The sequence below is a fragment of the Saccoglossus kowalevskii genome, chromosome 4 (assembly GCF_978046115.1).
Source record: "Saccoglossus kowalevskii chromosome 4, keSacKowa6.1, whole genome shotgun sequence".
NCBI classification, from domain to species: Eukaryota; Metazoa; Hemichordata; class Enteropneusta; family Harrimaniidae; genus Saccoglossus; species Saccoglossus kowalevskii.
The window spans coordinates 21,493,039-21,511,224 of record NC_140644.1 but is presented as its reverse complement, the minus strand read 5'-3'; the positions used below and the strand labels follow the sequence as shown (position 1 = coordinate 21,511,224).

At 33.2% G+C, this 18,186-nt stretch overlaps 1 protein-coding gene across 1 annotated transcript; it reads left to right on the top strand.

Annotated features, from left to right (window-relative positions):
- Positions 1 to 4,737: 4,737 nt before the first annotated feature.
- On the top strand, positions 4,738 to 8,440 carry LOC100377190 (ras-related protein Rab-9A-like). The gene is made up of 2 exons (XM_085497954.1): positions 4,738 to 4,905; positions 7,543 to 8,440. Exon 2 carries the CDS (start codon positions 7,615 to 7,617, stop codon positions 8,230 to 8,232), a length of 618 nt encoding a protein of 205 aa, XP_085354080.1. The 5' UTR covers positions 4,738 to 4,905; positions 7,543 to 7,614; the 3' UTR covers positions 8,233 to 8,440.
- Positions 8,441 to 18,186: the final 9,746 nt, after the last annotated feature.

Sequence of the window (18,186 nt, the reverse complement as noted above, 5' to 3'; positions counted from 1 at the left end):
TCCAGAAAAGTAAAGTTAGGTATTAATTTTGTGAATGTACTGTATGGCATAAAGCATAAAGTTGTGCAAGTGAGAACATTATGCTGCATAACTTGGTGAGTCACTGAGCAAGTTGCATGCCACCTATGCTTAAAAGGAACCCTGGTCATCATAGTAATTTTGCAGGGTTACTGAGCAAACTGAACGATGACTGACTTCTAAGCATCCAACATCGTTTCGAACAAACTCTCGACAGTTCTTGCATGTTAAATGTCAGAGTGATTAACGGGTGATGTTGTTTAGATTTCAGGAATAAATAGTCTTTACTTACTAAGAAATGCTAGGAAATTGTTGATGGCTGTAATTGGAACAATAGTGGCTAAAAAATATACATTTATTACCGGAGTGTTTTGAAAAATATTGTTTTTGATCAACTCAGTTTGCTGATATTTATATAGCATCTAAATGAGAAGCATTACAATAATTGTGAAGAAACATAATATTAGAAATGATAGAAACAATATTTAGAAAAAAACTAAATACTCATGTATTTTTTATTTGTTGTTTGTAATATATGTAAAACAGTACATCCGCAAATGTTTTTTCATGCACAATAAAACAAACCAATGCAAAAATGCATAAATGCGGTGAAAAAAAATGATTGACAACAAAATAGTAAGTTAAATCATTCCATATTATTAGCATTATAAATGACTGTGATAATTTTAGATATGAAATAGATGGATAACATAGTTTGAAATGGGAAGATCAGATAAATATGGTGGGATTGAGTATAGCTTGCATTTGTGTTTGGTTTGTTTGTCGTGAATGGTTGGCCAACCAAGAGCTGAGCTCGCAACAGTGACAGGTTCATGGCTTTTCAGACACTTTGGGATAACCCAAATCACATCATACTGATACGTTTTGGTCATTACTGTACCAGTTATATCCGAAAATACTATCCTGCTAAAATATATGTTCAATGTTTAATATTCATTAAAAAAATATTTCCAATACATGCTCAAATGTTGATTCAGATAGACAAAACATCCATCCATCCAAACCAACATTTTCCCATTCTACCATTCTGGAACACCTAACTGGTATGCAATATTACAACAGTAACAAATGTGCGAGGTGCAGGTTTTAAACCGATGCATGCGATGACAAGAAGCAAACTTTTTTTGACTCCCATGTGCAAAGCACATACCGGTAATGGGAGTCTTTGCAGTTAGTGTGTCTGTGTGTGTGTATGTGTGTCCGACTGTTCCACTGCTATCTCAAGAACCATACATCGGTTTTTGATGAAACTTGGTGCATAGATGCTCTGGGCCAATGCGCAGATTTGATTAGGTTTTGGTAAAAATCCATGCTCGTTAATTACCTAATTTGCATGATAATTAGTTAATTTTTAGCTGTTCTATGACTGTTCCACTGATATCTAAAGAACCACTCATTGGATTTTGATGAAACTTGGTACATAGATGCTCTGAACATATGCGCAGATTTGATTAGTTTTTGGTAAAAATACATGCATATTAATTACCTAATTTGCATGATAATTAGCTGATTTTTAGCTGTTCCATGATTGTTCCACTGATATCTAAACAACCACTCATTGGATTTTGATGAAACTTTGTACATACATGCTCTGAACTAATCAAGTACTAATCATCACATTTCAATGAAACTTGGTACATAAATGTCATATGACACTGCACAGACCTGATAGTTTTTATGGTAATATCAGTACATATTAATTACCTAATTTGCATAATTAGTTAATTGTCAGCATTTGATATAAGTACTAATCATCACATTTCAATGAAACTTGGTACATAGATGTCATATGACACTGCACAGACCTGATAGTTTTTATGGTAATATCAGTACATATTAATTACCTAATTTGCATAATTAATTAATTTTCAGCATTTGATATATGTAGTGAGCATTACATTTCAATGAAACTTGGTACTTACATGCTCAAGGACTATGCAGAGATTGATTGTTTCCGACAAATATTTGTGCATATTAATCACCTAATTTGCATAATTAATTAATTTTCAGCTTTTCCACAGCTATCTCAAGTACTAATCATCGCATTTCAATGAAACTTGGTACATAGATCCTTTAGGACTATGCAGAGACCTGATTAGTTTTAGGGTAAATAATTGTGCATATTAATTACCTAATTTGCATAATTAATTTTCAGCTTTTCTACTGATATCTAAAGTACTAATCATCACATTTCAATGAATCTAGAATTATGCAGACCCAATTAGTTTCCGGTAAATATTTGTGCATATTAATCACCTAATTTGCATAATTAACCAACTTTCACTCTGATATCTCAGGTACTAAACATCACATACCAATGAATGTACATGGATCACATACCAATGAATGTACATGGATGCTGTAGGACAATAGACAGACCTGGATAATTGTGGGTTAAAATCTGTACATATTAATTACCTAATTTGCATAATTAACCAATTTTAAGCTTTCACTCTGATATCTAAAGTACTAATTATTCCATTTCAATGAAACTTAGTACAAAGATGCTCTAGGACAATGTACAAACCTAATTAGTTTGGGGTAAAAATCTTTCCATTTTAATTCCCTAATAAGCATAATAATTCATAATTTTTTGGTTCTAATCACATTTCAATTAAACTTGGAAACATAGATTTTCTGTTACATTGCGCAGACCTCATTAGTTTTACACTCAAATCTGTTCATATTAATTTTCTGATTTGCATAATTAGTTTTCAGCTAAGTAATTTCGAATTATATTTAATGCGTCTCCAATACTCTCAGCACATGGGAGTTCTTTCTAAGCTTTCTTTGATTTAGCTTTAACTTTAGTTGCGCATTTATACAAACCAAAAGTCTGAATACCTAGACATACAAAGGAGTTGCTGCAAGTAAAGCTAAATCACCAGATTATAGTACCTAAAGTTATTGTAAGTCAGTATATCTAAATCACCAGATTATAGTACCTAAAGTTGTTGCAAGTCAGTATATCTAAATCACCAGATTATAGTACCTAAAGTTATTGCAGGTCAGTATATCTAAATCACCAGATTACAGTACCTAAAGTTATTGTAAGTCTGTATATCTAAATCACCAGATTATAGTACCTAAAGTTATTGCAGGTCAGTATATCTAAATCACCAGATTACAGTATCTAAAGTTATTGCAAGTCATCTACTTCTAAATCACCAGATTACAGTACCTAAAGTTATTGTAAGTCAGTATATCTAAGTCACCAGATTATAGTATCTAAAGTTATTGCAAGTCAGTATATCTAAATCACCAGATTACAGTACCTAAAGTTGTTGCAGGTCAGTATATCTAAATCACCAGATTACAGTACCTAAAGTTATTGTAAGTCTGTATATCTAAATCACCAGATTATAGTATCTAAAGTTATTGTAAGTCTGTATATCTAAATCACCAGATTATAGTACCTAAAGTTATTGTAAGTCTGTATATCTAAATCACCAGATTACAGTATCTAAAGTTATTGTAAGTCTGTATATCTAAATCACCAGATTACAGTATCTAAAGTTATTGTAAGTCTGTATATCTAAATCACCAGATTACAGTATCTAAAGTTATTGTAAGTCAGTATATCTAAATCACCAGATTACAGTACCTAAAGTTATTGCAAGTCAGTATATCTAAATCACCAGATTACAGTACCTAAAGTTATTGTAAGTCAGTATATCTAAATCACCAGATTACAATACCTAAAGTTATTGTAAGTCTGTATATCTAAATCACCAGATTATAGTACCTAAAGTTATTGTAAGTCTGTATATCTAAATCACCAGATTACAATACCTAAAGTTATTGTAAGTCTGTATATCTAAATCACCAGATTATAGTACCTAAAGTTATTGCAAGTCAGTATATCTAAATCACCAGATTACAGTATCTAAAGTTATTGTAAGTCTGTATATCTAAATCACCAGATTATAGTATCTAAAGTTATTGCAAGTCAGTATATCTAAATCACCTGATTATAGTATTTAAAGTTATTGCAGGTCAGTATATCTAAATCACCAGATTATAGTATCTAAAGTTGTTGCAAGTCAGTATATCTAAATCACCAGATTACAGTACCTAAAGTTGTTGCAAGTCAGTATATCTAAATCACCAGATTACAGTACCTAAAGTTATTGTAAGTCTGTATATCTAAATCACCAGATTATAGTACCTAAAGTTATTGCAGGTCAGTATATCTAAATCACCAGATTACAGTATCTAAAGTTATTGCAAGTCATCTACTTCTAAATCACCAGATTACAGTACCTAAAGTTATTGTAAGTCAGTATATCTAAGTCACCAGATTATAGTATCTAAAGTTATTGCAAGTCAGTATATCTAAATCACCAGATTACAGTACCTAAAGTTGTTGCAGGTCAGTATTTCTAAATCACCAGATTACAGTACCTAAAGTTATTGTAAGTCTGTATATCTAAATCACCAGATTATAGTATCTAAAGTTATTGTAAGTCAGTATATGTATCTAAATCACCAAATTACAGTATCTAAAGTTTTTGTAAGTCAGTATATCTATATCACTTATTTTTAATAAAGGATAATATTGGGTTTACTACTTTCACTTATATTTAGTTTTGTTGGTTCGACAGGTTAGAAAACTAATATTGCCACTAGATGGCGCCCGGCACCGAACTTATTCCCCAGTAACATAGGGAGTAAGAAACTTGTGAATCACATGATCGAACTGCCTGCCATGTTGGATTTATGGTGATTATAAATGGGAAAGGGGAACTATCGCTTAAAACCTTGGCGAAAATAAATTTGCTCATTGTGATATTTCTACCAGTTTTACGCTGCTAACAGGACCGCGCTGTTTTGGTGCCTTAGATACATCAAAGTACGTTGCGTCAGGTGAGTATCTATGTTATTCAGATAACAAACTCGTGTCTACGTTGACGTCGCTAGTTTTGCAGCGACAGGTAGGTTAAGCAGTAGCAACTGGCATGTTTTACATCGATACCACTTCCGGCCCATGGATGTAACCTTAGGCAGTCTCGTGTTTTGATCGAGTAGCAATCAAACTAAATTATGCGATAAGTTGTATCGATGAAAATTGTACCCACAGCTTAGACGTGGCGCAACGATTGTTCATGCGAGGATACGCCCACCATCAGACCACCCGAATTTGTGAGTTCATGTACAGATATTTAGTCGACCAAGTAGGAAACGTGTCTAATGTTATTAGTATCGTAATTTACTTCCGCATTATTCTGTGTATGAATTAATAAAACTTTCTTAATTAAAGGACAGAAACTTGTATGTAAAGTACCTGATTTTCACTTGGAATTTATTTTCGCTGGAGAGATGAATCAATGAAAATAAAATCCGGCGAAGATACCATTTTTCCTTTATTTTACATTCAACTCATCAAAAATCAGCAAAAATAAACTTCATGCAAAACAGCTAAAATTAATTCCAGCTAAAATAAAGTATTTTACAGTATTTTTAATCTACATATAGTGTAAAATTGTTACATATAGATGATCAAGAATTTCTGATGATTTAGAAAACTTGCACAAGTTCATTATTATGAAAGCACCCCTTTGAAACTGAAAGGTGAACCTGAACATGACTGGATCTAATTAGTTTTGTCTTATGCAAAAATAATAATTAAAGATGTTTACATCATTTCAGAAGAACGTTCTTGCTTAAACAGCCTAATGCAACCTTTAGCAAAAGCTTTAAAATTAACAAATCAGGCTTGTGGCACTGTGACTGTCTAATGATTGTCAAAGTCTTAGTTATATGGATAGGTATAGGTATACGGATGAGTTATCATGCAAACGACTCAACGATACTAAATTCAGAACAAGCTTAATGCATACTGATACTGTCATTGATAAATAGTATTATACATCTGTCATCGCCACAAGTTACAGCGTGCCGTAAATTTGTGGTATTTTCATCCTACCATATTAGGTAATGCGAATTCCAAATAAGGAATGATTACGTGTGTAACATGGCTGCCACCAAGGTTTGACTGGACTCCACACAAAGAAGTTTGCTGATTCTGTTCTAAACATTTTGGATTTCGGCATTCCCATGGAAGGAAAAGATGTATAATAATAAGGTTATTACGAGGAGACCTTAAAGTATGCACTCAGACAGTACACCATTGCATCAAACTCTGCCTAATGCAACCTTTAGCAAAAGCTTTAAAATTAACAAATCAGGCTTGTGGCACTGTGACTGTCTAATGATTGTCAAAGTCTTAGTTATATGGATAGGTATAGGTATACGGATGAGTTATCATGCAAACGACTCAACGATACTAAATTCAGAACAAGCTTAATGCATACTGATACTGTCATTGATAAATAGTATTATACATCTGTCATCGCCACAAGTTACAGCGTGCCGTAAATTTGTGGTATTTTCATCCTACCATATTAGGTAATGCGAATTCCAAATAAGGAATGATTACGTGTGTAACATGGCTGCCACCAAGGTTTGACTGGACTCCACACAAAGAAGTTTGCTGATTCTGTTCTAAACATTTTGGATTTCGGCATTCCCATGGAAGGAAAAGATGTATAATAATAAGGTTATTACGAGGAGACCTTAAAGTATGCACTCAGACAGTACACCATTGCATCAAACTCTGCCTAATGCAACCTTTAGCAAAAGCTTTAAAATTAACAAATCAGGCTTGTGGCACTGTGACTGTCTAATGATTGTCAAAGTCTTAGTTATATGGATAGGTATAGGTATACGGATGAGTTATCATGCAAACGACTCAACGATACTAAATTCAGAACAAGCTTAATGCATACTGATACTGTCATTGATAAATAGTATTATACATCTGTCATTGCCACAAGTTACAGCGTGCCGTAAATTTGTGGTATTTTCATCCTACCATATTAGGTAATGCGAATTCCAAATAAGGAATGATTACGTGTGTAACATGGCTGCCACCAAGGTTTGGCTGGACTCCACACAAAGAAGTTTGCTGATTCTGTTCTAAACATTTTGGATTTCGGCATTCCCATGGAAGGAAAAGATGTATAATAATAAGGTTATTACGAGGAGACCTTAAAGTATGCACTCAGACAGTACACCATTGCATCAAACTCTGCTGCGGGTCGGTCGATACTCCCATTGTACTGTCTTCGTGCATACTTTGAAGTATCCTCGTAATAACAAAACCTCATATTTATTATTACCCTAAATTCTGTATTAGAAGCCGCATCCCTAATAGAAGTCGTACCCATTCTTTTTGAACCATTGAGAACCAAAAATTCACCATTTCTCATATATGTAGATGCTCTAATAGAAGCTGCATCCCCACTGTTGCATTGTAACATTTTAATAGAAGTCCTGGCTTCTAATACAGATTTTACAGTACTACTGTACTAGATTATCAATTAAAATTCAATTTAATGTTACTGGGGGTAGTCCATGTAGAAAATAAGACCACTGTTTCACCTTATCAGTATGTTGTGTTCAACCTGTGTACAAGTTACAAATTTCTGTTTTTGTCCACAGTGTTGGCTTTGCTGGCATATTCCCACCCTGTTGTGATGACTTGTCATGTTCAGTACAAAGTAACCATATGAAATGGCAGGAAAGACACAGCTGTTGAAAGTAGTAATACTGGGAGATGGCGGCGTTGGCAAGAGTTCACTTATGAATCGGTTCATAAGCAACAAATTTGATTCCCAGTCCTTTCACACTATAGGTGTTGAATTTTTGAATAAAGATATCGTCATCGATGGACATAGTTACACTCTACAAATTTGGGACACTGCGGGACAGGAGAGATTCAAAAGTTTACGAACACCATTCTATCGCGGTTCGGATTGTTGCCTTCTAACGTTCGGTGTGGATGACGTGCAGAGTTTTCATAATTTGAACATGTGGAAAAAGGAGTTTTTATATTACGCCGATGTCAAGGACGGGGACAGTTTCCCATTTGTGGTGCTAGGAAACAAAGTGGACGTGCCACCGGAAGAGCGCCAGGTAACAGCCGACGAGGCCAAGTTGTGGTGTGAGGCTAATGGTAGGTCTCCATATTATGAAACCAGCGCTAAAGATGCCATCAATGTTGATGAGGCATTCACTGCAGCTGTGAAGTTATTATTGAAGATGGAGGAACGAGTCGAGATGAGATCCGGATATACAGACACTGTCAATCTGCATAAGAATCGATCGCGAAAAGATCATTGTCAATGCTGAACAAGACGTGTATGTGCTGTTCTGATACAATTCAGGGTTCTTACTGGTAAAGGAATTTTCAGACATTGAACATTAGTAGGAAAGCCTGAGCGAATACTGGCATGCACATTTACTGAGGCTTTTGGGGATGTATTACTTTCAAGAGAATTTACATTGTAATATACCCATATATGTGTACAATAAAATTGTATTACATTTGATTCCTTTACTTAATGGGAGTGATGCTCTAGAAAATGTTTTATATCTTTTTTTGAAGCATGGAGTGAGCTCATAGTTAGGGAGCATGCAGTCGGAATCACTTTTCGTGATTGGTGATTTCTATATTTTTATTAGAGGCTTTGTTTATATTACTTATTATTATATTACTTTCCACATCTTCAATAGTTTGTACAATTGTAAGCTTGCAATTTAACAGTTCAATGACATGATTTGTATATTTGATAAGATACAAGGAAACCGGTCAAATAGTTTATAGACCCCCTCCCCTGCCCAATACTGCCATTTTTCTTCTAATTTTATCTTTTATTTCTCTCAGCTCTATATCTAAACCTTATTATTAGTTTTTAATTGGCTTACAATGATTGTGCATCTTCATGGACTTTTTTTCCTTAAAAAAAGCCTGGACTGAACAAAATAATGAGTTGCTGATAGTTTCCATCATGTTTACACCCAGTGAATATTGCAGCCGTCTAGTATCCATGCTGAGTCGCATTCCAGAAATATTCTCTTTCTTTATAAGTCTAGACTAAAATAATTAAAAATATTCATTGCCAGCCATGCGAATATAATTGTACATCACTACAATGTGGGCAGTCTTCATTCTATATTCAGCAGAATCTGTGCAGCTAAAATAAATTAGAGTGTTCCCAGCAACCTGGATGCGCCTAGAAAATACATGCTTACTCTGTATCTTTTTATGGGCAGCTCACTTTCTGTTGTTTCTGGACCAATAATTTCAAAACCATAACTGCAAACAGACCATGAACGTAGCCTTGCGTTGTGAATGTTTCATTTCATAATGGACTAACATGCATGGTAGCATATTGTTTGTATGACAGTATGATATCAAAGCTGACAAAGACATCACACAACAAATACAGATTAGTATTAGAAAACTATCATAAAGCAAGAAGTTGTATCCTCCTACCAACCATGCTATTGTTTTCAATGCTACCAGAAACACTTTTATATTTTGCTTCATTTTCCACCTGTGCTTATGTTATATACTCTGGTATTTAATTTTTACTTTGAATGTGTAACTATAGCAACATGTACATTTCCAGAAAGTTGAGGTACCATATTTGCATATAAACCAAAAATCGCATTTGTTGTATCTAATGAATCATTAAAATATCACGTATTTTGAACACCTCTGTAATTTGTGTAACTGCAGGCACTACTAATAGAGCAAATATGGTATAATGGAATAAGAATATAGGACTGCATGTGTACATATTATGTGATTGTGAAACAACTTTGCTTTTCGTTTGTTTCATGAAATTATCTCTTAAATTCATTCCTTGCTATAGTTACATGCATATACCGGTACCTAAATTATTGAGACTACAAACCATTATTGAGGAATTTTCCCAGTAAAAAATGTTTTTGCATAGATTTTTACAGTAACTTTTTTTTTTTTTTTTTACAACAGATACTTTTTCTGCAGTATATTTCAGGCAAGGGAAGCTTTGTTAATTATAGTTTACACTAGTCTGGTCTTGATGGGATGAAATTTTACATCATATTTTTTAGCTCCGCTGTCGACTTTGTCGAGCGGAGCTTATCATATGAGTGATTGTCCGTCGTCGTCGTCGTCCGTGTCAATGTTTTACTTTTTCGACTTCTTCTTGAAAACTACAAGCCTAAATGCTTTGATACTTGGTGTATATGTACCTTGGGTAGACCTCTCTTAGGTTTGTTCATTTCATGTTGATATCTTTAATTCTCTAATTTTGGTGAATATTTTTGTCATTTTTGGTAAAAACTGATATTTTCGACTTCTTGTTAAAAACCGCAAGTGCAATTGCTTTGATATTACATCTATAGGTACTACATGTGGACCTCTCTCAGATTTGTTAATTTTGTAATGATATCTTTAATTCTTTAATTTTGGTGAATATTTTTGTCATTTTTGGTAAAAACTGATATTTTCGACTTCTTGTTAAAAACCGCAAGTCCAATTGCTTTGATACTACATATATAGGTACTACATGTGGACCTCTCTCAGATTTGTTCATTTCGTGATGATATCTTCAATTCTCTAATTTTGGTGAATATTTTTGTCATTTTTGGTAAAAACTGATATTTTCGACTTCTTGTCAAAAACCGCAAGTGCAATTGCTTTGATAGTACATATATAGGTACTACATGTGGACCTCTCTCAGATTTGTTCATTTTGTAATGATATCTTTAATTCTCTAATTTTGGTAAATATTTTTGTCATTTTTGGTAAAAAGTGATATTTTCGACTTCTTGTTAAAAACGACAAGTCCAATTGCTTTGATATTACATATATAGATACTACATATGGACCACTCTCAAATTTGTTTATTTCACGATGATATCTTCAATTCTCTAATTTTGATGAATATTTTTGTCATTTTTGGTAAAAAGTGATATTTTTTTCTTGTTAAAAACCACAATCATTTATGGTTAAAAATTATATTTTTGAATTCGTGTTGAAAACAGCAAGTCCCATTGCATTGATACTATACATATTATTTATTTTCTAATGATTGTTCTATAATTGAATTGTGCATTGCTAACAGCGGAGCTATCTCAGCCGACAGGCTGCTTGTTTAAATAGTCTTGGGAACCCTATGATTGACATTCAATTACTCTTTTATCAATATCTGTGACTGTGTGTTATCTAGCACAGAATATAAAGAGGTGTAAAACCATTTTTTGTTTATTTGGAATGTTATAGATGTTTATACAAAACTAATTTAATACAAATTTCTACCTTTGATTAAAGGACTTAATGGTACCTTCTGTACCAAGATATATTGTCAGCAGTTATTGCAGCTTAGCTTCACTTGTGGGGTTTGTTTTTGTATCATTCCTTTTGTAAAGGACTATTTTTTAAAGGCATATTTGTTGTAAATTTTATTTAAAATACAAAATATAGATTGGAGGCAGTCAAAACTGTTGTGGAAATATATATGTATTGTTATTTAAATTTTCATGTCTTGGAAATCACTGATTTTCGAATTACATTAAAACTTCTATGAGTGTCTTGTTGGAGGTGTGGCATTTAGTACTCTGGGGGTGGGAGGTTGTGTGGTGTTGGTCTGCCATCCTGTGAAAAGAATGAGATTTGTATATTGTATTTTTCCTGCTTGTTGACCAGAATTGAGATTGTAAATTTTTGTTGAAGCAGTAAATCGTACATGTGTGCCTAATTTTGTACATTCTCTTGGTTGTCATTCGTTTATTTGACAGACCAGCTCATTACTCCCACAAATAAATTTTTAAATTGTAGGAGGTCCTTGTGTAAAAACATGTTTTATATTTGGGTCACTAAATATTCACATTAATACTGTAAAAGGGTTAATTATTTACTGGGTTTTAATTTTGCTTATTTCACTGACTGGAAAATGCGCTTAAACCCAGTGAATATGTAAAATTTAGTATAGAACACATTATCTAAATTATAAAACCGTGAATTTAAAACCCACTGAATATGCCTGAAATGGTAAATCAGCGAAATTTAAACCCAGTGAAAATTAGTCATTTTACAGTAATTTATGAGATTCCATATAAAGGTAGTGAACAACATTAGGGTTGGCATGTATTTTATTCAACTTTTGGTGATGTGACCCATTGCTTCATCATGACTCTTTATCAGTGTATTTATGCTAATTGTAAATCACCACAGACAGTACATCACATGTAGACTGAATTGTATTACCATTAGTTACATAACTGTACATAATATGTACCAGTAAACCACTAAATGTATGATGAATTGTAAATCAGACCTTGCACTTTGGCTAAGATTGTGTACTATCAGTCAAAATGCAATGTCTGGGGTTGACCAGGAGAGTTCTTCCTTAAAGGGCGGCAGTCGACGCGCTGCGCATGTGTGACATTTGTGTTGATAAACATCTATTTTCCCACAATCCAATGCGCCCTTCTAATGGAAATCACAAGTATGAGGTTTGACCTGGGCGTGACTAATTACCGCTGGTGACTCCTTCGATACCTAAAAATACCTAATTTAAAGCTTGGTAACGTCCTAGTTTGTACTCGTTGATCTGCCCAGCAGTCAAAGTCGCCATCTATGTTTATATGAGACCCATATATCTCTCGCATGCGTGACGTGATGACTACCACCCTTTAACTAGTCGAAAAAAAGAATGCGAAGTGTGGGGTTAGAATTCATAACATCAACCACAGCAGGTAGAACATCTAATGACTGAATTTTTTTATTTATGTAAATTACTTTTCAATCAGTGCTGTGCATGGGTAAAGCAATTGCTTGTCTAATCTTTCAATTTTATGGCATGGTACAAGTCTGAAACACTATAGCATTTGTATACTGATAGAAACCTACAGTTTTTGGTAAAATGCATGATGAGGTCTTTTGGTGTTTCTAATAGAAATTCAGTTGGTAGTTGCTTGGTATTGAATGCGTTGCTCTATGTATGGTTTATTATACTTACGAAACATTAGCATTCTTCGGTTTCACTGTTAGATTTTTATTTTGTTCAATATGACTATGGAAGATATCAGAATCCACTTGAAAGCGCCCTCAGTGCTGATGTAAAAACAACTGCAATTTTGTACAAATTCTATATAGGTAACCATGGGAGACAACAAAAGCACTACTACATATGTACATTACTTTTCTCCCCAAGATTATCTTATTTAAGTTTTGATTTTTTTTTCATGAAATATTAAATGCTTGCAGGTTCCTTCATTCTGGGTGTCTTATTGGCTTAAAATTTAAAAGTTAGTATTTTATATCAACATGGAAGAATTGCTGTCTTGTCCAGTTTAAGATGTATGTATACAATATATAATTAATTTACTGGACAAGATCTACTCAATATTTACAGAAAAAAAACAGGTGAAATTTCAATTTTGTTCAATTTTTGTTAGAATACATGGCCAGTAATTAGAATTTTTTGATGTGTGCAATTATGGTCTTTTAATTTGATTGTTGCTTTATGTATTATAAGGCAGTGTTAATCAAACTGGCCACTGAGGGCGTCTTACAGGTTGAATGTTAGTCTTTGTATATCAAGACTGTTAATGAGCTTATAATGAGGCTTTATTTGCCATTGGCAGGACTATTTCACAAATACAGTTATAAATACGAGTCGATTTTAAAAAGTTTCTCTTTTGTTCTTGATTAGTAAACAGTATAATCAATCTACATTATTTGAACAGTTTATACAGCCAGGTACTTGCTGTAAATGATGTATTGGACATTTCAAAACTGCTTGGTTGACAAATACCCTCAACAATTTTTGGCTCAATACCATATTTAAACAAAAATTTGATTTATGGTTGCCAGTGTGTATGTAACTATAATGTAGTGTTGACAAGTGTGTGCTTCCTTCATGCGCCAATAGTGGGCCCTCTACAGGTGATGCGCACATTAACAAGTTTTAGACTGCTGGCATTTCCATACCTTTTCTTCCATTTACTATTAGTGTGTTTTTATAATTGACTTCATATGTTTTGTACATCAACATCTTTGAGTCATTCCTAAAGTTGTATTGTGTAGAATATCTGAATCTTCAATTTCAATGATGTTCATCAGAATGTTGGTAATCACTCAATCTTTCCATTTTATTGTGTGTATTGACCAATACTGTTAAATAATTTTCCCCATATGCATGCAGTTTCACAAAGATTTGCATTCAACCTAATTAATGTGACCTGCATTATACAGAGCTTAGGTGAATCCTAAAATGTCTCGCACCATTAAATATTTCACATCAGCTGTACGACTGATTCCAGAAGTAAGCTGCAATATACAAATATAAACGATGCTCATTTGACAACATGAACAGTGGTTAATCATGTAATTATAAACGTATGAGTTGAGATTAGAATTTATTATTTAAGGTGTTTTTTTTTCATTTTCAATTCTCACATATTGTATTTTTAAGAAACTTGCCTGGCATTGTGGTTGGGTTTTATGGTTTTATATTGTAAATAAAGCTGGCTTGCAGGATGTTAAAATGAGTTTGTGCTCTGTTCTGTTGCTTATAAAGCATTACTACAAATCTTTAAAGTTTAATTTGGCAGATTTGATCCTTAATTATTGGGTATTGAATCCTTCCTCTTACTGAAGTACACATGTCCATAAAATACAACTGGTTGACCTGTAGTAACTTAAACAGTGCCCTCAAGTGTTCATGAATTACACTAAAGGCTATAAAAACTAGATTTAGGAGAATCCATTTTTAATGCAAGCTTTGCATTGAGACTAGATTAAGTGTATGTAATTACAAAGTTTATGTCTGACTGCACAACCGCGTCAACCTTTCAGTGAAAGTGATGAATTTAAAAAATATTTTTTTTTCAATACTGCAAGTCTAGCAGTGCGTTTAAATTATTGAGTGCAAAACTTCATCTATGCTTGCCTCTAAATATTTTCAAGACCCTAGAAGTCATTCATGTGATGATTATTCCTGGTTCAGTGGTTGTCATCATTTGCATACATCAGTCAGGGTTTTCCATTGTTACTATGCATATATTTATGTCAGGTTAATCCTATAAACACGGTGAATTCATTTATTTTAGCAGAAATTTATTAGCACTAAAACTTGCGCGATAAAGGTTTGTATTTTCACCAAGATGTCATACATTAAATTCAAACCTTAGAAGTATTTTTAACCCTGTAGTGAAAATACAGTTGCATATATTATTTTCATTCCAGCATTAGCCTTGACATTTTGTTATGTAAATATAGCACATGCTAGATCAAAGGCATTTTTTGACCTGTCAAGGTTGGTTTCTACTGCTTCATAGAAATCATGTGCTACCCTGGATGTTTGAAGGGCACATACCAGTAGCCTCATACAATTAATTCCAACAGCCCAGGGTTGCATGCAATTCAGAACCTAATTGCTAGTTTTTTTTTATCCCAACTTCTCTTATCACATTTTCCTTTTCTATTGTACATACAAATTTTCTTGAACTCATCCATGAACCATGATTACATTGTCATTCACTGCTTCATATGTTGGATTTGAATACCAGGTCAACAGAAGGCTTTAATCTTTTCACCACCGGACTTTTTCGCCCACATTTTTGCACTTTTTTCTTATATTCTTCTATATTTTTGGAAATGAAACTTCATTTTGGAGCCATTTACGTAAATTTTCAGTTTTTACAAATTTATAAAAAAAATTGGCTTTTTTGTCTCAATCTTCTAAAATGAAGTGCAAACTATAAACATAACTATTTTGTGAATTTTAGGATAAAAAGAGGGAACTGGTGGTGAAAAGGTTAAAATATCAGCAGTGTAAAACTACCACAACACTGCATTAAAACTCTGAATTACTGCAATAGAAACTAGAACATGTGGCAAAAAAAGGGTTTCATGGTTTATATGATCATGGTTCAATGCAACACCTGTTTCATACAGTCTTGACATTTTTCTAAAATCATTATCAATCCATGTAGAGGCAATGAACAGAATAAAAATAAGCTTTTTTGTAATTACCCCAGCTTCAAGGCCTAACATTTAGTTTGTCAGCAAGCAACAATTTCATTTGCTATCAAAGAAAATACTGCAGTCGTGTCTATGTTCTTCCTAGCGCAATATGCAACTACCGTATTTGCTCTATTAAAAGTGCATATCAACAAAAAATCACATTTAATTAAAATATTACTTATTTTGACCTTAAAAATATGCATGGAGTTTACATGCACTACTAATAGAGCAAATACGATGCAGCATCCTGCTACAAAAATTCAGTAATAGTTATGGATTGTTAATAAATAATTAGATAATTAAAAATATCATTACAAAATGAACTAATCTGAGAGAGGTTCACATGTAGTACCTATATATGTAATATCAAAGCAATTTGACTTGCGGTTTTTAACAAGAAGTCGAAAATATCACTTTCTACCAAAAATGACCAAAATATTCACCAAAATTAGAGAATTGAAGATATCATCACGAAATGAACAAATCTAAGAAAGGTCTACATGTAGTATCTAAATATGTAATATCAAAGCAATTGAACTATTGGTTTTTAACAAGAAGTCGAAAATATCACTTTTTACCAAAAATGACAAAAATATTCACCAAAATTAGAGAATTGAAGATATCATCACGAAATGAACAAATCTGAGAGAGGTTCACATGTAGTACCTATATATGTAGTATCAAAGCAATTGGACTTGCGGTTTTTAACAAGAAGTCGAAAATATCACTTTTTACCAAAAATGATAAAAATATTCACCAAAATTAGAGAATTAAAGATATCATTACAAAATGAACAAATCTGAGAGAGGTCCACATGTAGTACCTATATATGTAATATCAAAGCAATTGCACTTGCGGTTTTTAACAAGAAGTCGAAAATATCACTTTTTACCAAAAATGACAAAAATATTCACCAAAATTAGAGAATTGAAGATATCAACATGAAATGAACAAACCTAAGAGAGGTCTACCCAAGGTACATATACACCAAGTATCAAAGCATTCAGGCTTGTAGTTTTCAAGAAGAAGTCGAAAAAGTAAAACATTGACACGGACGACGACGACGACAACGGACAATCACTCATATGATAAGCTCCGCTCGACAAAGTCGACAGCGGAGCTAAAAACGAACTACAAATACTCCAAGATTTGTTTGACTTCATTAAAAAATAAAATCGTTTTTGCAGGATGGAAACTTTTTGAGGTCAAAACCCCCCACCCCCAAACTAAAGGAATTAAGTTTTCTATTCGACATCAATCTTTTGACGTCGTCCCTAAGCTCCGTTCGACAAAGTCGACAACAGAGCTAAACAAGCAGCCTCTCGGCTGAGATAGCTCCGCTGTTAGCAATGCACATTTCAATTAAAGAACAGAAGATATCATTAGAAAATGAACAATATACATAGTATCAATGCAATGGGACGTGCTGTTTTCAACAAGAATTCAAAAATATCATTTTTCACCATAAATGATTGTGGTTTTTAACAAGAAGAAAATATCACTTTTTACCAAAAATATTTACCAAAATTAGATAATTAAAGAAATCATTACAAAATGAACAAATCTGAGAGAGGTTCACATGTACATGTAGTACCTATATATGTAATAATATCAAAGCAATTGGACTTGTGGTTTTTAACAAGATGTCAAAAAATATCACTTTTTGCCAAAAATGACAAAAATATTCACTCAAATTAGAGAATTGAAGATATCATCACAAAATGAACAAATCTGAGAGAGGTCCACATGTAGTACCTATATATGTAATATCAAAGCAATTTGACTTGCGGTTTTTAACAAGAAGTCGAAAATATCACTTTTTACCAAAAATGACAAAAATATTCACCAAAATTAGAGAATTGATGATATCATTACAAAATGAACAAATCTGAGAGAGGTCTACCCAAGGTACATATACACCGAGTATCAAAGCATTCAGGCTTGTAGTTTTCAAGAAGAAGTCGAACAAGCAGCCTATCGGCTGAGATAGCTCCGCTGTTAGCAATGCACATTTCAATTAAAGAAGTGAAGACATCATTAGAAAATGAACAATATGAATAGTATCAAAGCAATCGGACTTACAGTTTTTAACAAGAAGTCGAAAATATCACTTTTTACCAAAAATGACAAAAATATTCACCAAAATTAGAGAATTGAAGATATCAACATGAAATGAACAAACCTAAGAGAGGTCTACCCAAGGTACATATACACCAAGTATCAAAGCATTCAGGCTTGTAGTTTTCAAGAAGAAGTCGAAAAAGTAAAACATTGACACG